The following is a 23611-nucleotide window of genomic DNA, read 5'->3' on the forward strand; positions in this document are numbered from 1 at the left end:
TGCTAAAAGGTAAAACCCTCCTTTGGAAATATTTGACTATGAAATTCACAATATGAGAATATTAGATGATCATAAAGGCATGTATATGCTTAGAAAACAATACAGTTGTTGCTCTAAAGAGGTTATTTATTTATTTATCTATTTATTTATTTGTTTGTTTGTTTGTTTGCTTGCTTGCTTATTTGACCCTAAACTTTTCCCCAGAAGTTGTAAAAATTACTCCCTTTAAATAAGTAGGTATATAACTCAGTAAATCATCAAATAAGATTTTAGGATTCTGTGATAAGTTGCCTTTAACTATTTAACACCGTTCATGAAGGGGCCTTGAAGAAATGCTGACAAACCATTTGACTTTTTTATACAAGAGATTTATTACATTTATTCTCATGCAGGTCGAGGGAAAACTTCAAAATGTCTATGTATAATTATTTAATAAACTAACAATATTTCATGAGTGAGCACTCCCTTATATTTCATCCCTTTCCATGCATAAAAAATACGGGGGTAACTCTCTCTTTCCCATTGCACGCAGTGACATCAGTCATTAAATCATTCATTTTATTTGCCTGTGCTAATGCGAGACTGAGCTCTCCTGCCAGAGTCAACAAGAGCAAAATATGCATCTGTAAACACGAGAAAGTCCCCAAACTGCAGTCAACATCCAACCTTAGCGCTGGGCTCTGGTGTGACCCTAACATCTGGGGGGCTCACATCTGAGGGAGTTACACAGAAATAAAAGCTCGAATTCCAGCCTTATAGCCTTTACTGTACAAACTAAGTTGGATCCTGCAGTGAAATTTAAGGAGGATGGATGACCTTTGGTCTCTTTGTAAGTTTGAGTTGGTGCAAAACGGGAATCACTCATTTGGAAACTAAAAAAAAGAGCTAATATATTGTAGACCCCTTTTTTTTTGCAGCAAAAATCTATCGGATACAATAGAAAAAATACCTCAATGTGCAATAACGTCACTCGCTCCATGCATTAGAGCCAAACGTCCTGACAGAAATATTACTGTGATTTTTCCTGAGGGACTGTAGTCCATAAACATGTTTTTTTCTCTCTCTTATTTTTTTTTTTAAATTTCCTCTAAAGGTTTGTGCATGAGACTTGGGAAGTTTAAAAAAATTATAGTTTGCAATAGTCTCTGGAAATGGGTGAAAGAGGTCTTTAGGTTAGAAAGTGTTGACAGGACTTTGGAAATGGGTTTGAAAAATAAATGTTGATTGTGGAAGTGATTTTGGAAATGTTCAGGAAAAGCATTTGCAAAGTCAAGACCAATTGTTAGTGAATTATCCTTTCATTGTTATTAAATTAAAAAAAAAAAAAAAAAAAAGTCAAGCCGTTGGCCCACCTCACCCCTGTCTGTCTGAGAAACCAACATAACAAAGAATTTAAAAAAAATATTTCTCGATATCTTAGGGCTATAGTTTACAGATTTTACTCCATTGGTGTACTATCATATTTTTCAGCCTTTCTTCCTTTTTGAGAAATAGAAGAGGTCAGTCAGCAGGCCTCTTTGGTGCGCGGCTAAAGTCCCGAGGTTTAAATTACATATCTGTCTGGAGGCATCCCCATTTCCACATGTGAAGCTTTCGCAGGGCAGCGTCATTGCTTTTCTGTTGCTTCTTCAAATTGGAAATTAATTTTATACTCTCTGTGGAGTGTAAACATTTAATCTGCCGGTTTGTTAAGCGGCGCAGGAATTCTCAAATGTCACAGGTGCTCTTTTCCCCCTGCATGGATTTACAAGAGCCTCTCAACATTTTTCCGAGCATATACATATCTGCTGTGAATCAGTTAATTCACTGACTTTTTCTGGTAATTGGTTACTTATGCAGATAAATTATAAGTTGTTCATCTGAGGTTATACATTCAAAACTAATCTTTTCTCCCGCACATTGAAAATCACAACGGGGACATCGGCAGAATTTATAGAGACTTTTTTTTTTTTTTTCATTCATAATTCATCTGGAAAGAAATAGAGAATAGCTCCCTGCAGGGGCTCAAATATTATATCTGACCTGTTGAATGAACGACTTGAACATTTCGAAAGTGCGCGGTTTCATTTTCCAGCTTCGATTAATTTTGACTGTCTTACAGTATAGCCTGTCTTATGTTAAATAAAGATACAAAAGAAAGAAACAAAAATAGAAAGAAAGAAAGAAAGAAAGAAAGAAAGAAAGAAAGAAAGGACTTTCGTGTTATTGGTCTATCCTTTGTAAGGTTAACAATGACGGCAGACATAAGGTAGAGTAGATACAAAAATATAGATAGCCTAAAATTATTATTATTTTTTTTTATTATTATTAGGCTATTATTAGTGTTGTTGTTATTATTATTATTATTGTTGTTGTTATTATTATTATTGTTGTTATTATTGTTTCGGTGGAACATTTTTTTGTATTTAGACTGTTGTATTATAATTACAGTCGGTACAGTTACAGTTTATTTATTGACAGCCCGCTTTACCTTTGGTCTAACCCGTTCAGTTTACTTTTAACAGCGTGGACGGACAATATGTGACCTTTCCTTTTCTCCTCATTCCGAGTCATTAAGTTCAGACTGTCTCGTGTCATAAAGTTGGCCTTTAATTCATACTTTACATGTAGGATTTATTTATGTATTTATTTTTCACTACTTCATGTCGCTTTTTCTTCTTCAGGCGCACTAATGAATTGGAGTCAAACTTTTGCTGATTAGTGAAACGGCAGCCTCCAAGATAAATGTTCACATGTAAGCTGGAGGGTTGCGGCCGTGTCCTAATAAACTCGCAGGAAACATTAATATCACCTCAACTCATTTGGACAAGATGTCTGTTCCAAAGGGAATGAAAAACAAGTCAACTGGCCTCTGAATGCCCAAGAAGAAAACTTTTCCAAACTCTCAGCGGAGTCCTGCGCGCAGGTCCATCTCCATAGCGAGGATCCCACGCTCGGGACGTCCCACGCGCTCTGATTGGCCCGTTTCTATCAACAAACCACAGCTCATTTATCTTCCGCGCAGCTACTGGCTCGTGCCTCCGTCAGTCCCGGGCTCGTGAACGCCTCTCTCGCTGTGTATAAGCCCCGGCGCTCTCCGGGCGGCTTTAACAAGCCTGAGATGCGCTTGGAGCAGCACCGTGGTGCGTCTGTCGCAGCCCGACAATTGCCCATGCCTCAGCCATAATTATGGTGAAAAAACCCTCAGTGACTTTTCATTCCTGGATATATCATCCACTCAGATTAGCTTAGTTTTTTTTTGTTTTTTTTTACTTTGTTGTTTTATTTATTTGTATTTTAAGCGAGCATGTGCGTAATTTTGCGAGGATTGCCGAGGTACCACCGGGAGTGAGTGCGTTCTGGCAATATGCGCCGCTGGGATATGGTTTGCAATCGCAAGGCTTATGGAATATAGCCTCGTTTGTCACAGTCTGTATGCCCTCTGGTCTAGCCCCGTGAAGAAGAAACTTATATTGCTCGGCATCATGTTTTTAATCTGGGTATACATGCTGTACTCCTGCGTGGGCTACTGCTCCACCATGCCAAGTTTGGTGGTGGATAGTTACCGGGGCAAGGAGACGGGATCGGCGGTGGGCAAAAGGACAGAGAGCAGCAGGGCGGACCTGATGTCCAGACTGCTGGCCAAACCGCAGATATGGGTGGATATAGAGGCCGACTATGAGGAGCCGTCCATCAGGACCGCGGCGTCCAGAGACCTGCTCAACAACGAGATGGAGACGGACAGAGCCGAGGACTGGGACGAGCTCCGGGGCGAGCAGCAGAGAGCCCCGGAGCCCAGTGCCATGTCAAGTTTCTCCAACGGGTCGGGGAGCAAGAAGCTGCCGCAGGCGATCATCATCGGGGTGAAGAAAGGAGGGACCCGGGCTCTGCTGGAGTTTCTCCGGGTTCACCCCGACATCAGAGCCGTGGGAGCGGAGCCGCACTTCTTCGACCGCAACTATGACAATGGACTGGATTGGTACAGGTAAAACCACTTTATTCGACTCTACACATACATTTTGAAGACGATCGAATATGAGCAGAAAGCAGAATACACTTTAAGAACATTATCCTGCATTTTAGTCCACACATACCCATGATTATACAGACCTAACCATGAGTGTGGATATCCATTCGTTCTAATGCATTCAGGAGACTTGACGCTGCAGTGCTGCAAAACGGGGACCAAGTGGGCTGCATGGGTCAAAATGACATTAAATTGACTTTAGAGAGAAATTTGTAGACCAATTCACTATTTTCTTTCTTTCTTTCTTTCTTTCTTTCTTTCTTTCTTTCTTTTTTGTTTAGGCCAATTCAATCACTCACTCCCTTCACACTCAAAATTAAGACCACACAGTTAATAAATTAATTCACTTTTGAACCTTTGCTTGCCTTTGCTCATACGCGAACACAATTTTGGAGTCCATCAACGGTTTACCGGATTCCTTTATTTATTTACTTATTTATACATTCATTTTAATTAGCATAAGTTTACGGTTTCTTCCAAATAACAGCAGCCTCAGCACACAGGGCTAAATATTTTAGCCTACGGAGCTGGCCCTACAGTTTTCTCATGGGCTGCATGTGGTGCATTTGATTGTGCGCTTTTTAATCCCGTTGGTTAATTTAGAGGAGTGGAACCTGCAGGCTCATTTGAAGGTATTGTTTTGTTGTTGTTGTTGTTTTTTTCCCCATTATTTATGAGTGTGATAATTTGCAAGGCTGAGTGGAGATCGGAGCCAGGCTGCAGTGTTTATGCGACGTGCAGTGATCTCTATTGGACACAGTGCAGCACTGCAGGCTGCCGCTGGTCTGCCCTCAGGACTGCCTGCCAACTGAAAATGTGAAGTAGGCATTAAATTTAGCAGGATTATAGCCCTGTGCTACTTTATTGTGACTTGATCCGACTTTATAAATTATGGCACGCTGTTAATAATAAAATCAGATTTATAAGAAACAGGTTATTACAACCATTACACCGTATCTGATACAGCTATTAATTGTAATCTAATGTTAAATTTGAGCGTCCGCCTGTGCGGGCTTAAACATGTTTTATACTGTATTATATTATTTTAGGAGGCCTAGCCTATAGAGCAGCGATAACACAAATCACTGTTAAACACCATTTGTGAGACTGGCCCTTTCAACTGGTCAGACTCAAATCCAGCAACCTGCCTGAGTTTCTTCTCTTGAGCAGGTTGTCTTCACATTTCAGGTTGAAGAAAATCAGCAGCCAAAAATACTGCGCCTGCAAACCTGCTCCTGTTGGTAGGCTATTTGGTGCTGACCCTGCTTAGATTCAACAAGTTTTTCCTTGCCGATTGTCATGTCAGTGGCCTCCCAGGCCATTGGGCCTGATCTGCAGGACAGCATGTGTGGATCTTCAAGAACAAACCACTTAGCAAGACAATTTAAACCCTCAAAGGCCGGTTAACTAACATTATCCTTTTCATTTACATTACGAAGAGCATGCTAATGTAGGCCTACTGAGCTTAAAGACCACAGAGTTATGGCCCAACAACTTAAAATTTACACCAAGCTATTGTTTAATAAATAAATAAATAAATAAATAAAAGAAAGAAACAGAAATTGGAAGCAAAAGTTTTTAGCTACTTCACATAGTTATTTTTAATTTATTTATCTTTTATTTTTTAATTCAGTGTTTTATCAAAATTATTTGAGTGCTGGCAGGGCATATAGATTATTATTATTATTATTATTATTATTATTGGCCACGCGTTAACAGAGTTTGGATATTTATGATGCATGGCCTGTGGCTGAATCAATGTATTGATGTGATCTTGGTTTTCCTCTTAAAACTGACCGGAGGGCAGCACCGGGGACAGTTTTCAGCCGTTTACGGGCTTTTACAGGCCTATTAGTGGATGTGTTTTCAAAATGTGAAGACTTTTGCTTCTGCTGTGGATCTTCCGGGAGTTTCACGAGTTTTTTTTTTTTTTTTTTTTATCTCTCATGAAGTAAAAGAGCTCGTCTGACAAGTTGATAAAAAGGCGCTTCTGGATTGCGTGGCCGTCTGAATAAACGGATTTGGTCCACTGTCTGAGGAGTTACCGGTTAAATATGCAAGGCCTGGAAGGGGCCCCTATAGAGTAGAGGAAAATAGAGGAAAAAAAAAAAACGCCGAATGAGAAACCCGGGTGTTGGCAGCATTCAAAATAAAGACAGTGCCCCTTGATTTATTCAGGGTTTCAAACTGAATCCAGTGCTTTGATAGTGGCACAGATTTACTTGATTTCTTTGAGCTGGAGTGTGTAGGAATGGCTGCTGTTCATTTTAAACATGGCTTGCACCCAGTTCCAGCCTTCTGGAAATAAGAAAAAAAAATGTATGAAAGCTGCGAGGCATTGGACCCAAACCGCTTGGTTGCTATTGTATTGTATTTTTTTTTGTTGTTGTTGTTTGTTTGTTTGTTTGTTTTCGTCTTTTAAAGAAATCATGAGTCACGGTTTTCTGTTAGCAGAGATTAAGTAAGCTCGAGGAATCCACATTTACTTTTATTTCCCACTTTCTTTTCTGTTAATTCCAAAAGCTCGACTATGCAATGTCAAAATAGCTTTATAGCTATTGTACACACACACACACACACACACACACCATATTAAATAATATATTGGCCAGAGTTATTTTTTATTTATTTACTTTCACTCTGCCTTGCAAGCAAATATAATTATATAATTGCACAATAATAATGCTGTAGGAAAAATAGCATTTTGTAAAGGCTATTTGAGGATAGCACAGACCTTTTTTTGAAGTTTTCATGCATTTTCAGATGATTTATTTTTTTCTTCTTGAAGCCTGAAGTACTTTGCTCTGCAACAAGATATATAAACAATAGTGTTTATGTTATGCAAAAAAGGACTTTTATTTGTTGGTCTCGCGGATGAGCTCTCAGATTGGGTTGTGGACCAGTGAAAGTCTTTCTGTATTTGCTTTTTACTGGGAGAACCGCTGAAAGGAATGTGTCTTTCATTCAAACAGCTGGTGTAAGCAGTCCCTGTAGCGGAAAAAAACTTTTGTAAAGCGATTCTTTTTCTTGAGTGAGGATGGCCCGCGATAGGAAATCATACTTCATTCATTGCTGATCCTCCTTACTTTCCCATTAGGACCAGATACTGGAGACGACTTGGGCGAGTACACTGGAATGTACCATTTCCAGACAGAGGCAGAATTGCGTGGCAGTGATAAGACTATCGAGGGAGCATTGAAATATATTCCACGGGAATATGATCTCATCATGGTGACGGTCGTTTATGAAGGCATGTAGAGATTTGTGTGTGTGTGAGTGAGTGCGAGCCTGCGGTTGTGCAATTCACCTCTTCCTGTTTGTTCATTTGCACAATCTCTCTGCCATCCACTCTCCCAGTTAGCTTGCACCATCTTTGCCTCCCTACCCCAATGGACACACATTTCGACTTGGAATTCCACCAACTAAATGCAGCCATAGAGGGGAAGAGAAAAGAGCGGGGGAGGCCGTGGAGAAAAGTGCAAAATGAATGGAAGTGATGATAACAAGACTTATTGTGGCTCTCTGATGTACTTTGACAGTTTTTATTTGTGCCAAAGACAAACACATGATTCATGCTTTTGACCGAGGGGTCCTTGTATCAGGAGGTGCACATTTCCACAGTGAGGTCATGCATGAACCGGCCCCAAGGAACTGGAGAGAGAGAGAAAGAGAGAAAGAGAGAGAGAGAGAGAGAGAGAGGGAAAGAGAGAGAGTCCGAACTCACCAGGCCGGGCCACAGGCCAGTGTGACTGTCTGAATTGGAAAAGGAATCTGGGTTTATTACTTTCAAGTTTCTGTTGGCACCTTTGATGGGAGCACAGCTTGTGGTCGGGTAGCATTAGGTGAACATTTTTTTTCTCCTCAAAGCACACATTAATCATAAATTTGATGATTTACATATATTAAGTGGCGAAGAAATGTGCCTGGACTCCATCGTTTGGCGCGGACTGTTAAAAAGTTAGTATTTTGTCATTTGCCGTGCTTTTAAAAGTGCTGCAGTTTGTGCCATTAAACACCGTTTTTTTAGAACAAAGTGCTCCGCTTCAAGTTAAAAGAAGATCGTTTACTAGGAGGTGAAAGCTCGCTCCCTCCGCACAGCTTCTGTCCTCCAAGTGTCTGCTCCTATTTCCTTAAAGCAGAGGTATTTTATTTACTCTTAACTCTTGTTGACTGCTACGCTCTTGTCATCTTGTCAGTTTGTGGTGCATGTCACTCCGTTCCTATTCCATACAGCGCTATTGGCTATGAAGGGTCTTTGATATATAATTACTGTACTGTGGTTTTGCTGTCGTGTCGTGGGCTCTGGCCTTAACTTGCTGTCAAGTCCCGGCAGTGTGGCGCTGCTCTGTAGCTCCTCCCTCGGAGTGGATTTAGGATTTAACAAGTAGCTTGGAACATATTAGCAAGACCCCAGTTGCACAGTTTATGTTTGGGATAAAACGCTCGCCTTGTGCGACTCACATCAGCGTGTTGAATCCAAGTTGGTGCAATTTGTAAAGATTCTTTTAACCGTGTTGCATTTCCTCGATTGTGTTTTTCAGTCCGTCAGAAATGCCCACACCTTTGTTGATCTCCGCGGTGATGTTTGCATATTTGATATTTGAGCTTTTATAGTTTTTGCTTGCCATTGTGAATTTGGTTAACCATTATGTAACATTAATATAATGCATAGTGGTATGTTTGCCCAGGCAACCCTCTTTGCTATACAAGCGTTAATCCTCCTGGCTCTCTGTGTGGTTTATGATCAAAGGTTAGGCTTCAGTCAAATGGTTGAGGGACTGGTGGCGCCAACCCTGAGCGGGGTGTCTCTGTGGCCAACCTTTGTATCTAGTCTGTGATAAAGCACTGTGGAGGTAAACATACTTAAAGAGCAGCATCAGTAAGCGCTGCTTGTAGCACCTCGCGGCTAAAGGACAAACAGAGTATTGTTGAAAAGGGAGCTCCTGAGAAAATCCTGTCCCGCTATCAGCGTTGGGATGCTTGCGGAAGTCTGTGCTCCTTGAAAGTTGTTATCTAAAAGCAGGTTCACCCCCCCGGTAGTTCAACCGCCAGAGTCAGACTGCTGCTCTTGCCATGTCAGGGACAGTTCTGGATGGGTGCACCTCCTTTTATCTGCTCGCCACAGGGATGCTCTTGTTCCCATGTAGGTGACCCATCCACTCTGTCAGCGCTGACCTCGTCCCCCTTCCTGCTTCACAATGGCCAAAAAAAGGCCACCTGGCTCTATAGAGCTCCAGTGAAAAGGATCAAGCCAGCATCATTCACAAAGCATCCAATGCTCATGTTTGCATACATGGGACGGGATGTAAAAATGTTATGTAGGTTTAAGAAACACTTGCTCAAGCAATGTGTGGTGTGCCATAGACTGTTAGACGGTCTGTGACAGGCTCAGCTGGGAAGCCACAAATCATTTTCATCTTGAGTCACAAAAGGAAGAGATGAAACACACAGACAGCATACACAAATGTCACCAGGGCCTGGCTCCTTGGGGATAGTTGGTATTGATTGGTCAGGCCTGATTGGAGGTAATGTGTAGAGATGGGTTAAGGGCCTCTGACTGGGGTCAGACCCTTGTCTGCTAGCTGACAGGGTCTGTGTGTTGACCATCTGCAGAGCAGGAGAACACTGCATGAATCTACAGGCCCCCGTGGGGGTTACACAGCTTTTCCTAACAGAAAGATACTATGATGGCACAGTCTTTAAGGCTACTGTGTTAAATATATGTCAGAGATTGATTTGACCATTTGTTAGAACCGTTGGACACAACAGATATTTTTTATTAAAGAATAACAGAAACTTCTGGTGGTTATAATTCTGCTGCAGTTCTAGAGAGGCGAATGTTGAATTCAGATGATTAGATTCTTTGGCGCTCTGATTGTTTCCTGATTCCTGGAACTCCAGCGCTCCTCAGGGACCAAGTGCCTGGCCAGCCAACCATACAGCTGACAGCAGGTTGACATCCTCTCCTCAAAGCCTCAGGCGCAGTGGCTGCGCCAACATGAAAACAAGGAGCTTGAAACCATGCCTCTCTGTTGGCTAAACTTCCACCTTGAGCTCCCAAATGAGCGGATTATTTTCTTTGTGGTACAATCTTACCCGTTCCCCCCTCCCAGTTCCTCCCGATTCCTCCCCGAAACAACATCCTCAGAAACCTCCTGTATGAACCTCCTCTCTCCGTTCTCCAGCTGTGCACTCGGGCTGTTGGTGTGTAAGAATAGTGTCACATGTCATGCTCAGCTCGCCCAATCCTGGGCGGGTCTCGCTGCAGGCCTCAGTGACCACGAGTGGCCCTCTCCCAGAGAAACCTTTGGTCAGCGTGGAAGGAGAGAGGCCCTCTCTCCGCACTGCTTAAGCTGGCATGGCCCAACCCAGAATAGAGGGAGACTGGGGGTGGAGAAACGGAGAAAAGGCAGCTTTCATCCCCAAATTACCACTGGCTAATTGTGAAAGGGGTGACCTGGGGAGAGGGGAGTCGCAGGGCTGCACTGTGGTGGCCGGGCCCCTGGTAGTGTCCGGTGAAAGCTACCCAAACCAGGGAAGACAATATGGCCGCCACAGACAGGAACCTCCTGCTGGAGCGGAGGATAAAGGCCATGGAGCCTGACAGGAACTCACTGTCAAACAGCTCCCACTCTCCTGGAGGAGGCTTTTTGCTGGATGCAGGCAGAAAAACAGACACATACGCACACAAATAAAGTTTGGCAGGCCTGGACTATTGTTTGCGCCCATTCACTCTTGCAGAGGAGTCTCATGTGACTGCTGCTGTCTTTCAGAAATCACTTATGCCCCCCTCCCCAAGGACGAAGTCAAGACAGACAACAAAAAAAAGGATTTGTAAAGAAGTCTTATGAGGAAGTTTTGGCGGAAGAAAAGAAATCACGGCCTGACATAGCTGCATTTTTCTCCTTCTGTTATAGTTCCCTGTGTACAGACCCTCCCTCTGTGCTACCAGTGAATTAGGCCCTTTTTAACGAGGTGATAATTTGGATGTTGGAACACATGTCAGAACAGAACCAGACGTTCTCACTCCAGAGTTAATGGTCATTCATTGCTGCTAAATAAACACTCTTTAGCACATTAAAAACCGCCCCAGAGGCTGAGTGAACGGGCAAAACAAACACTCTAATATAATTTTTATTAATCGCTTTCTGCTAGCCTCGCTAAAGTTCGGTTAGTCCGGGAATTCCTGGCTTCTTTGTGAAGACGGGGGGAGACTGACGAATGGCGCGATGCTGTGGTAGTCGAAGAAAAGGTGCAGGAGGAGGAGAAAGTGATGACAGTAAACCTGCAAAGCTTGACTTGGCCCCAAGGTAGCCATTAGGGTGTTGGGTTAGAGTGTGCCTGCCTCTGGGAGACAGAGAGAGAGAGAGCAAGAGAGAGAGAGAGAGGGGGACACAGAGAGAAGGAAAGAGAGGGAGAGAGTCCGAGGTCTCCTGAGGTTTCCATTAGCCCGGCAGTAAAAGAGCAGAGCTCATTAGAAGCTCTGGGTTGTCTCTCTGCACCACGGCTGCACAGCACGAGTCACTCTCTCCATTTAGATTTACTCCCGGAGCCTCATGGCTTCTCTCATAAGAGCCGCGAGAGCTCCTCAGCTCGACTCCGGGACAACCTGGCCAAACTCATCTCACTTCCAATTATTTTCCACCAGCTCCAGTTTTTCTTTCCCTTGTTTTCTGATCGGGCTCACCAGACGCCATTGGAACGCGCGTTCTCTCCCTTTGGATGTATCAAACTACTACTCTGTGCCTTGTTTTAACTTTTCATCCTCCAAAAATACCAAGATACTTTGGCAAAGTGTTTATAGCCCAGGACTATTTCACCCCAGTGAGTTCAGTTGGACTCTGAGTGGAGAGAAAACAAGAGTGGAGGGATATATAGTTATGTACAGTATATAGGCTGCTGGATGAGAGTGGAATATCTACCCTATTTGCTTGAGACTGATTGTTAAAGTGATCATATGGTGAGGTTCTGGATGTGAAACGATAGATTAAAAAGGGGGGGGGGCAGAGAAGACAGCTGACGGTTATGCAGCTGAAATATAAACATGACAACAAACAGCTCCTGAAGTGTTCTGGCCGAGAGCTAACATATTTAGCTGGCAGGGCTCATTTCTCAAATATCTTTTTTGAATTTGTTCTCTCTCGCTCCCCCCCCCCCCCCCCCCCCCCCCCCCCCCCCCCCCTTCTCCACCCGCAAAATAGCTTGTCTTCCTGGCACACAGTTCGAGCGGATCCCTGTTTCGCGCCGAACCGCGACTCCCACTGATAGGGAAAGGCCAAAGTGGAGGGTGAAAAGAGAAAACATTTGTCATCGCACTCCCTAACCGTTCAGCGTCTCCCACATGAAATAATGAAACTGAGCTCCCTCCTCTGATCGGCGGTGACTCGCAGCAGAGGTGGTTAACGCGGGGCCTGTTGCACTCAACAACAATTATCTTGTCTTCGGGGAGCTCCGAGACATTGCAGGAGACGACGTCTAGGCTGGAATCCAAAGAAAACTTCGGGATTGCCCGGGGATCGATGCTGTCACTCTTAACCCCCCGGCGGAGACGATCAGATTAATTATCACTACGGGTGCTAGGGCTGCCCAATTGAGCTAATTATACGTTAACCAGCGAGGCGGGCTGTCTTCAGGAATTTGTAAACCATTAACCTGCGCCACAGCTGCACTGTCAGTAATGGAAGCGAAATAACAGGCCAAACACACAGGAAGATGGATCTGTGCTCACTGACTGACATACAGTAGAGAGGAAATCCCCTCTCTCTCCCTCACACACACTTTGTAGTTCACCTGCCTTCAAAAAGGTGTGCAGGCAGTTACGGATGACAGCCAATTCAAACAGGATGCAAAGTAGCTTGTTCACTCCCTCTCTCTCTCTTTCTGTGTGTGTGTGTGTGTCTGTGTGTGCTGTCTATGTATGCGTCTGGGGAGTGGGGGGTGGTGACATGTCTGTTCTTCTCTAGTCTGTTTCATCTTTTATTCATCTTCGCTGTAGCTAGATCAAGGAGTCATGTGCCTCTTGGTGCATGTCAAGTGTCAGTAAATCAGTCAGAATGGCTGATACTGCCTGCTGCACATGCACGCCCACACTCTCACACACACACACACACACACACGCGCGCTCTCGTGCGCATGCCGAGGCTTCACCTGCAGCCCCGCATTGTTTACCCGGTTGTTTTTTATCCGATCACGGTTCATTGCTTTTATTTCATCCGAGCTGTCAGCCAGCGGGCCTCGGGGCGGTGAGGAATCGCACCGTGATACTGACGAGCGCTGGAATGTGTGGCTCTGCGGTCACTCGCTCCAGGCTAACACCTTCGACAAACACCCAGAGCAAACACACTGATTACTGGGGATTACTAGCACTAAACAAACTCTGTGTAATAATGCCAAGCGGCAGAATTCACAAGGTGCCGGCGTGTGTGTGTGTGTGTGTGTGTGTGTGTGTGTGTGTGGCACCGAGGCGGCTTACACAACAAGTAGATCACCATTGCAGTATCAGGTAGCTCATCTTGTATCGCATAATCAAACAAAGTGGTGAGATGTTGCGCTAAGTGTCGCCATTTTAATAAGAAAACAAAAGTGTTTTGGCGTCGTCTTTGTTATGACCTCAACAGTTGGAAGTTGAAACAAAGAAGAAGAAGAAAAAAAAAAAAAAAGCTCAGGAGCTGCTTTAGTAGGTTAGGGAAGAATTCTTGCACATTCATGAGAGGAAGGGAGGAGGTATTTCTACTTTCTACCCTCTGCCATCGCTTTCACCAGCCCCACTGTTTTATTTATACCACATGGTGGGCTCCCTTGCATCACTGCAGGGTTATTAACACTCAGTAATTCCAGTCAGCCGTCTATGACCACAGGCCTGTAACCCGATGTGATGCTGAAATCCCTTCGGCTGCGCACATTCCTGCGTTGTTTTTCAAAGGTGCCAAATCGCAATAAATAGACTTAAAACAGATTTTCTGAGCGCAACAACAAAAAAAAAAAAAGACAGTTACTTATTGAATTGAGTGATTTGTGCACGCCACGCTTCTGCAGGGCTGCCCATCACGAGGCGGCCACTGTGGTGTAAAGGGAGAATGCTTCTCTGACACTCCAACCTCACTTAAGTGTTTTCAGGACATACTGCAGGAGGGTATCTGAAACTGTGGCCGGGAGGAATATGCTGTTGGGGTCTTCACTCAGCCTGAGATGCAGTCCGTGACATTATATGCGGTGGTTAGTTTTCTATTTATTTATTCTTCTTTAGTCGTGTCTGATGTTCCCTCCAAAACCAGGCTGGGTCTGCGCCTGAAACCAATCTGAATGGACTGTGACCACAAGGCCTAACGCCCCTTCTCTCTCTCTTATTACTTGTGTCTCCCTCTCTCTCTCTCTCTTTCTGTTTCTCTTTCTTTGTCTCCCTCTCTCACCCTGTCTCTCCTTCTCTCCTCGCTCTCAACCAAAAAGAAACACGACAATAAAAATGCACTGCTCTGGCAATCCATACTCCCTGATTCCAGTGGAAATGATGGATGGATGGGTCCCGTTGGTTGGGTTAACTGTTTTGTTTACATGGCGGGTCAGTAGTTTCCCAGGCTGGTCTGAGCTCTTGATGGAGTTTAGGGTCCAGGGTCTGCATTCATCAAGCAGATCAGCACTCCAGCTTAAGAGTGGGGGGTGTCAAAGTGTTCTTGAAGAAGAAACAAGACAAGGGCCCCTACCAATTCAGCCATTGTATGTTGCTCTGGACAAGCGTAAAACTGTAGGCTCTTCATTAAATTCTAGCCAAGAACACGCAAAGTCTTATTTGAAATGTGGCAGTACTGGAATACGAAAGCCAACGTGCATAAATATATTTTTTTCCATTTGTTCTTGAAGTCTATTTGCATTCAGTGCTTGGTCGAAGACACATTGGATGAACACACTTCTACTCCTCTGGCTCAGGTTCTTATACAGGAATGAATTTATGAGTCTAGGCCACCTTCCATTATTTATCCTGATGTGTCTTAGGTTACGTGCTGACACCATTCTCCAAAGTGCCACTGTGTTGTTTTATATAGAACGACTAAAAACTGAAGGAAAAGCCGCATGATGTGCGCTCATCTCAAAAGCATTGGCTGTATGTACCATGATCCTGTATGAGCCGATCAAGACCTGGGCTGGATGGGTGTCTCAGTCTTGGATGGAGTCTGAGATTCTGTGTTTGTATTAATCAAACTTTTAAGAGTAGACGCACCGATCTACAGCAAAGCAGCCCTCTGCAGCCCCCGGTAAAACAACAGTGCAAGAGGCCTTTCAATCGTAGTGATACTGAACAGACCCCTTTGACTGCAGCGTTCTAAATGATCCGGAAGAGGAATTTGATTTTCAGATCGGTACTCGTGCTTGGAGCTACACTGTGCGCTATCCTGTGCAGGATCCCTCCATCCAGGTCAGAGTCTGTGATACTATGCCGGCCTGCATTATTAATCCCTTTCAGCAGACAGATGCTTCCAAGGGGCTTCCACCCCGCCAGCCTCCAGAGTTTCCAGTGACACCGTTATTCAATGAGACCTGAGGCTTGGGAGTAGCACTGACAGGCGGACGGTTGACTCTGACTGAGATAATGAAGCTGTCGTATCACTTAGGGCTCATCATCATGCAGCATTGGCTGGCCAGAATTTACAAGCAAACACATTTGTGCACTTGTGGATACCGCTGGCACAAAGACATGCCGACTTCTTGGAACTTTTGCATGCGCAGCTGCCTTTGGATGCGCCTGCTCATGCACACACACAGACACATACACATTCCAGCGCATAAAAAACCTATACTCCCATATGCACACAACCACAGACGCACAGTATTCCACACACACAGGCCCCCTTCAGCACACACTCCTGCAAGATGTCAGTTTTAAGCACGGGATCCCTGGATCTTCTCAACCAGGAAATGAACTGTCAGGAAGCTCTAAGTGGCCACATACCAACACCTGGACTCCACTCCTCATACTTGGAGGAGAGAGTGGACCGGGCTACTGTAACTGACTGAGTGACTGCAGCAGGAGCTCTCCTCCCCCTCTGCATTGGAGTGGCTCGACTGACTGTGCCATAAACCATCCTCTTTATTCTTTTAATTTACAGCCAAAGCCTTGCTCTGTGGTTAAATATAATGTCAGACTCCAGGCACAGTGGAGTATATTTCAAAATGTCTGGCTTCTGTGTGTGCTTAAACGCTACTTTGAAAATATGCAGCGAGCCAGCAGAGGCGTGCATGCCTGCTTTTGTCAGTGGTAGCCATAGCCAGTGTGTGTGTGTGTGTATGTGTGATGGTATGTATGTTACATAAACATCTTGCTCACTTCAATTCCTTTTCTTACCATGTAGGCTTCCCCTGCTGTGAGCTGAGAGCTTTCAGCGCTCTGAGGGAACCCTGGTTGTGAGGACTGTTATTATTTACCAGAGACTCATCCATACTTTTCTCATGCCTTTCTCAAAACCTTTCATGCAGTGAATTCTCTGTATCTGAACGTATCATTTATGATCCCCCTCCATCATTTATGGTGTTTCTAAAACAAGAAATACTTGGGAAGAGATTTTTAAAAATTCAGAACGCATGCATTTTCTTCGGAAATTGAGGAGTTCCACTTGAACGTGTTCAAACTGCTTATGAGCCCATCCTCACTTTGCACAGTTGCGCTTAAGTGCTCGGGGGTTACAAGGTTGAATTCGCGACAGCCTCAACTCTTAATGCTGCTGGAGGAACAAGATGTTTTCACAATCCTTATCGTCAAATTAGGAATAAAGATGTTCCTTTGTATTTCCTGAAAACGCTCGTACATCAGCCACTTGGGTTCATGTGAAGGGCTTGGGTAAGAGGCCTTTGGAGAAGAATGAGAGTCTTTCAGCGCGTCTTCTTTCATTTCCTCCCTCTCCCTCTTCTTCCCACTTGTGAAGTGTCACTTTGCTATCAGACCTCAAGGCCTCTGACTGCCTGGGGTTGAGGACCCTTTGGGATCAGTGACCGCGAGAGGAAGAGGGAAGAGGGCAGCAGTGTTGAGTGTGGAGAGGCGGAGGCTTTTCACTGGGAGGAAGTGCCTCGATTTAGACGCAACTCAGCACTTTGACCAAGTGAAAGTGAATTGTTGATGGAGTCGTGGTCTTTTGCGCCCTCCCATCGCCTTTGAGGTCTGGAAGTGATTGCCCAGGAGTGGCTGGATTGTTTTCTCTTTCTCGTTGGGGTTTATTCCGACAGCTCGACTGCTACTTGGATCGCCAAGCTGTTTGTGTTGGGTGGTGTTATCTCCCACAGGGTGCTCCCACCAGGGGGTTCAACGCATGGAAACCAAACAGCCTCAACTTTAAATGCTCATGAAGGGTAAAGTCACACCCTTTCGTCGCCAGTGGATACAAACACCCTCATGATTTGTCTGTATTCAAATAAACCAACTTGGGACACGCAATTTGAGATTCAAATGCTTTCGACAACCAGGCACATGAGACAATTGAAGCCCTCTTGTATCACATTTAAAATTGACAGACACAAACCAAATGGCTTTTTTCTTTTGTCTCTGAACAAACCAGTCATTTTGTTAGAGATGCTGTAATGCAGACAGCTCCGTGGCAGCCTGTTATCATCAAATCAAATGTGACAGGAGGGAGGCAGAAGCGGCAGACAGAAATAACCCTTTTCCTGCCTGCGTTTATCTCTGACGGGATGAGGGCCCTTTAAAACGCGGGCCAAAGGGCCACTCTGCCGGCCCCTGTTTGATGCTGGCATGTGACGAAGATTTCTGCTTTGTGTCTTATCGCCGCTCGTGGCATGTCTTTCAACTTGGAAATGTCCTCAATGGACGGCGGGTGCAGGAACTGAAAAAAAGAACAAAAATGCAAGAGAGATTTATACGCTGTTACAACATAAACAAGCAAGTCAGTAGCTGGTGATATCTGAGGTCGAGTCAGTTGCAATGAAAATCACACTGTTTAGATATTTTAGGTCTGGGGTAGAAAGCCCGTGGAGACGGCGGAGGCCTGTGGAGAGCTTGGTATCTGCACAGGGACAGGCTGATGGTCTGCAGGGCAATCTTGGCACACGTTCCACTTCAGAGCTCTCCAAAAGGCTTCCCTCACTCAAGGCTGAGAAGGATGGAGAAGTGCTCCACTCAGCCTCCCCCCGATAAGCGGCCCACCACCACCACTCATCCAGCTCCTCTCCACCCTGCCCCCATCACCGCCCCTCTGCCCTGACCACTGCCCTGCTCACCCCTTCGCTAAGGGGACAATGGCTCACTTTCAAAGAAAAGCAGGAAAAAAGAAGAGCCTGGTGTCACAGAATTGCCTGTTTGCTGACGGAATCTTTAAAAGCAGCACCTCATAAATCAAAAAAGAGCATAATAGGCATTGTTCCTCCAAGAGCTACTTGTCCCACTAAAATCCCCCGCCTCTCCTCCTCTCTTTCTCTCTTCTTCCCCTTTCTACTGCTTTTGGCACTCTTCTCAGAGAGAGTGGGCAAAGTCAGAGGTGGAGGTTTTTTATTAGGGGGGCCTCTTCTTGTGGATTTGGCGCTTTTTTAGGGGTTTCCTTCCCGCTCTGTTTCTTTCTGTCTCTCTCTCTCTCTCTCCTCAACCATCCGCTTGTTTTATGCCTCTCCAACCCCCAACACTTGATTTTTAAAAAGGATTCCCTGAGCTTGGATCAGCATAATCTATCACTATGCACATTGTAACGCAGGCCTCCTCCCTATCACCATGCCGCATTGTAATGTTGAAATCGGATTAGATGGGAAGCCATTTGCCTCCTCTGTGTTGGCTCTGGACTCTTTTTGTATGTTAGCACAAGGAATGACAAAAAGCTCGCAGGCAGCATCGCCATCATGCCTCGAAAGAATGACTAATAGTGTGCAGTTTAAGGCCAGCGTGTTTGGTTTATATGCCTTGAAGATATTCAAGAGCGCTGTGTAAACAGTTTAAGTGGTAATGGAGAAAGGCATTTGAATGTGCATATGTTCATGATTGTGTGTTTGGTTGCCTTGATATCTGCAGCCGTGGTTTTGCTTGGGGAGAGATCTGTCATGCTCTTGCATAGAACTGCATACCTTATCTGTTTTGATTTCAATAGGCTGTTAATGAGCTTTTGGAAACAGCCATGCATTTCCCCCATCTACTAGATTCACCACTCTGATGTGTCAGCAATCAAGAAGATATTATCATAATTAGATCACTGGCACTACATTATGACTATACAAATCTGCCAACAATATTTCCATAAAGAATTTCATTAGTTACCTGAAGTTCCCCAGTGTATTTTTCCCACCATTCTCTCTCTTCCTCTGCCTCTGAAGTGGGCGATTTTTTTTTTTTTTTTTTTTTTTACATACAATATGTAGTGCGCTGATAGAGAGCCAGTGTTACATGAATTAGCCATGAGCTAGATGGACATGAACTAGATTCCAGCTTTTAGAGTATATTTCTGAGGAATAGTTGACACATATCAAGGCCCACAGGCACCTCAGCCCTTTGTCCTCACCAAAAATGTCTCTGACAGTATAGTTTTGATGTCTTTTACCATTCTGAATGTGTAAATACCATCAGAGTGATACTGGTTTCACAATGGTGCTGTTACTGTGTCCTAGACTTAACAACATGGGAAAGGCTCAGGGTACAATAGGCTAACAGCATTCTTATCTGAGAGAGTGTTCTCACCCTGATACCAGTGCCCTGGGTTATCTCTTCCTTTCTTTGTTTATTCCTCTTTCTATTTCTGTTTCTATTAAACTGCTTATTTGCCATTTGTGCATGCTGGTGTGTTCCCATATTTCCTGCTAGAATGTACACACATTTGCTTTTGTGTGGACGATATGTATGGTTGCCATAAGAAAGGGCATTCACACGAGTGCTAGCAGCTGTAATCACTAGTTCATAATGCCCCCCCTTCCCTTCAGCCAGCACTACAAACACATTTGTTCCCATGTGCACATGAGTGGCTACTTTTCTTCCATGGACCTTGGTGCTGGGGCCGAGGAGGGAAAGGGGATCCACATCCCAATGTCAGTCACCCCCCCCCCCCCCCCCCCCCCCCCCCCCCTCTTATCACCTCCACCATAATCCAGTCACTATGGTTGGCCACCATTTCTGAAACGTGAAACTGCTCTTGCAGCAGAACGCGTTCACTTTTCCTTCAAAACGGGTTGTTCTCAAATACCTCTTGATTATACGTCTGCATGTAACATAGCTGTCTGAACCCCACCAGCCGCCACCCCCACCCCTAACCGAGCCCACTTTTGTCAAAAACAGATTGCTTTTCTGAGACAAGCTTCATCATCTTTCAGCTCTCCAGCATTTTTTTTTTTTTTTTTTTGGTGTGTGTGTCAGCGTGTGTGTGGGTGGGGGGTGGTAGCTAGGCTATAGCTGAGTCAGTGAAAGGCAAATTAGGCTCTGCTTTGCTCTGCGCCTGGCTCCTAAGTGCTTAATGGTGAGGGTGGATTTAAGATTGAGTCTTGCCACCCTCACCATTACACCCAGCAGTGAAGTATGGGAAGCACAAGCTTAAAGTACTAGAAAGGGACACAACAGATAATGAGATTTACCCATTGCCATGAATTAATTCACTGAAATGATTCCAAGTAAGTCAGATTGCAAGTTGCTTGTGATGAAAATAATTAAAGGAGAAACAGAGTATGTTAAATAAAGCTAGTAGAGGAGACTTCAGGAAAGGTGGAGCCTTATGAGATGTGGGAAAACTTAGCCCTTCATCCCTAACATGGTCATATTCAGTGAAGATTGTGTTTAGAAGTCCCAGTAAATGTTTCCCTCTGTTTTATCTGCCGGTAAATAAGGAAAATATCTATACATACAGGCAAATGGGAGTGTTTTATGTCAAGAGTGCATATCTTATGAATGAGTATGTGTGTTGATGTTGGAGTGCTGCCTGCATTAATAGCTTTTTAAGCCCTATAATAAGGCCAAGCAGCCTTAGTGAGTCATTGATTACAGAACACAGTACACCCATCTGCTTGATTACATTATGCAAGACCTTCCTCTGCCTTACCCGCCTCCTAACCTTTTTCTTGTCTCCACTTTCTTTTCTTGCCAGGGAGCTGATGCCCAAGACCCTGGAGGGCCAGATCACCATGGAGAAAACCCCCAGCTACTTTGTGACCAGAGAGGCGCCGGCCAGGATCTCCGCCATGTCCCGGGACACCAAGCTAATCGTGGTGGTGAGGGACCCCGTCACCAGGGCGATCTCGGACTACACGCAGACGCTGTCTAAGAAGCCTGACATTCCCTCCTTCGAGAGCCTGACCTTCAAAAACAGGACTACGGGGCTCATCGACACGTCGTGGAGCGCCATCCAGATCGGCATCTACGCCAAGCACCTGGACAACTGGCTGCAGTACTTCCCCATGGAGCAGATCCTGTTTGTGAGCGGCGAGCGTCTGATCAGCGACCCGGCCGGCGAGCTGGGCCGCGTGCAGGACTTCCTGGGGCTCAAGAGGATCATCACAGACAAACACTTTTACTTCAACCAGACCAAGGGCTTCCCGTGCCTCAAGAAGGCGGAGGGCAGCAGCAAGCCCCACTGCCTGGGCAAAACCAAAGGGCGGACCCACCCGAACATTAACCCCGAGGTGGTGCAGAGGCTACGGGAATTCTACCGGCCCTTCAACATGAAGTTCTACCAGATGACGGGACATAACTTTGGTTGGGATTGATGTGAAAATCATGGAGGACATGTTTGTTCGTTTTGTTGAGAAGCTATTTTTTTCCTCTGTAATTCATTGGCAAGATGTGGAGATATTGCTATATATATGTAAAATGTACAGAAATCTATTTTATAATAATTTATTTTTATTTCTAAGCAATTAATTCACTAAGCTGCCTAACCATATTTGTACATAACATCTGGCCCATATTTTTTTTTTTTTTTTTTTTTTTTTTTTTAACATTCCTCATTTTAATTTTAAATTCTCTTCCTCTTCCCTCGTGGTCCTGTAAACTCAGTGGAGTTACTGGTGCTTCGTAATGCAGATAATCTGTGATGACTGAAGTAGGAGTAGGTGAAAAATGCAAAAAGCACCATATTACGGGTACAGAGTGCTCACAGAGAAGCGGAGAACACCCATACATGCGCATCCTGATTTATATATGCATAACAACTTTACCTTCAGTTGCCATCCTTTTCATACCCCACCATTCTAAGTGTGAACATCCACTGGTTTCCTCTTGTATGGCATTTCACCGAAACATGGACCTTCCAGTTAAGTTTTCTACTATCTAATTTTCCTGCAGTGGCGTTGGCCTAAGCAGCACATTTCATGTCCCTTTCCACTCAATAACAGGTAAATCAATAGGCCTAATTGATCCTCATTGTGTCACTCATGCTTAAAGTATACAGCTGCCGTTTCATTCGCTGTGCTCCTGCTGCCTGCTCTAATGAATGGCCCATCCATCAAAGGTTAAATCCTATCCCGGACCACATAAGGGCCCATGTTAACATTATGCTAATTGGGTAAGGTAACTGGGCAGATCGATTGAGCCTGCGTTCTCTAACTTCCCATTAGAAGCAGCATTGGCTCCGAGCCAGACTCTTGCCCTACCCGCTCAGTTCAAAGGTCACACAAAGTCCCAATCAGATTTGCTTGAGAGGTATTTGATTTGTTGAAGAGAATAGAGCGCGAGCACCCGGGGTCAGGGAGACGACTGCGTATGCCTTGTCTTCACGGTGAGATGGAAAATCTTGGCATGAGGTAGCAAAGGCATATCTGTCGGATACAGAGCGTAAAGATAGAAAAGAAGATAGGGAAAGAAGGAAAAAAAAAAAACACAGGCTGTGCCTCGCTGAAATACCACATCATCAAACAGAAATCCACCAGGCCCATCTTAGATCCCAGACAAAAAGATCAAAGGAAGAGGAAAGGTTTTTGTGAAGTACTCTCAGTGTAGCAGGAATGGCCTCGGGCAGGGCTTCAGTGTATAACCTCACTCGTGTCATCAGACAAACCTCATGTGCCATCGTCCATGGCCTATATAGTTTGCCTTATTCACCCCTGTCATCCTAACATGTCTCATCCCTCCATACCGGATCTCAACTCTCGACTTGTTGCCAAAAAAACCTTGGGTCGCTGATATCATGTTTCACACAGCTTGAGTCAGTATCTCTGATTTTTCTCTCCCCTCTCTCCCCTTGATTTGCTTCTTTGTTATTGTCTTTCTACTTGAATTCTTGATATGCAAGAGGGAGAAAGTATGTAGTTATCATTCTTTGATGTGCATCCCCATCTCTTTGCAGCTGGTGGCACGCTATTATAAGGGCATGGGGAGGTGGCCATGCTACTCTGTGTTATGCTGTGCTATGCTATGCTATGCATGCTCAAATTGGTGGCCATTATGAAGATGCAGGGATAAAGGGAGGGATTATTAGCTTCCGAGGAGGGCTTTCGTGTGTTCAAACAGGGCCCAGACTGAATGTACACATCCTGCCCTTACACCAACAAATCCCTCAAATCAATTTTTGGAGGTTAAAGTATCACTGGGTTTTTAGTCAAGAGGAGAGGTAAATTAGATCCTTTCCTTTTGAATTTTAGAAAATGTTGTGCCTCTTTAACCGTTCAATCCAACACAAATACCCTGCTCCTGTCATTAAAACAAAT

The 23611-nt window shown here is 44.6% G+C and overlaps 1 protein-coding gene across 1 annotated transcript; it reads left to right on the forward strand.

Annotated features, from left to right (window-relative positions):
• Positions 1-3225: 3225 nt before the first annotated feature.
• On the forward strand, positions 3226-22852 carry hs3st3b1b (heparan sulfate (glucosamine) 3-O-sulfotransferase 3B1b). The gene is made up of 2 exons (XM_030078532.1): positions 3226-3964; positions 21055-22852. The coding sequence occupies exons 1-2, from the start codon at positions 3384-3386 to the stop codon at positions 21671-21673; spliced, it is 1200 nt and encodes a 399-aa protein (XP_029934392.1). The 5' UTR covers positions 3226-3383; the 3' UTR covers positions 21674-22852.
• Positions 22853-23611: the final 759 nt, after the last annotated feature.

Source organism: Myripristis murdjan, chromosome 19 (assembly GCF_902150065.1).
Source record: "Myripristis murdjan chromosome 19, fMyrMur1.1, whole genome shotgun sequence".
Lineage (NCBI taxonomy): Eukaryota > Metazoa > Chordata > Actinopteri > Holocentriformes > Holocentridae > Myripristis > Myripristis murdjan.

Bases quoted from the DNA above. Each gene is read 5' to 3' on its own strand.
- hs3st3b1b (XM_030078532.1), top strand. From the start codon at position 3,384: ATGGAATATAGCCTCGTTTGTCACAGTCTGTATGCCCTCTGGTCTAGC. The intron at 3,965-21,054 runs GTAAAACCACTT...TTTTCTTGCCAG, and splicing joins AATGGACTGGATTGGTACAG to GGAGCTGATGCCCAAGACCC.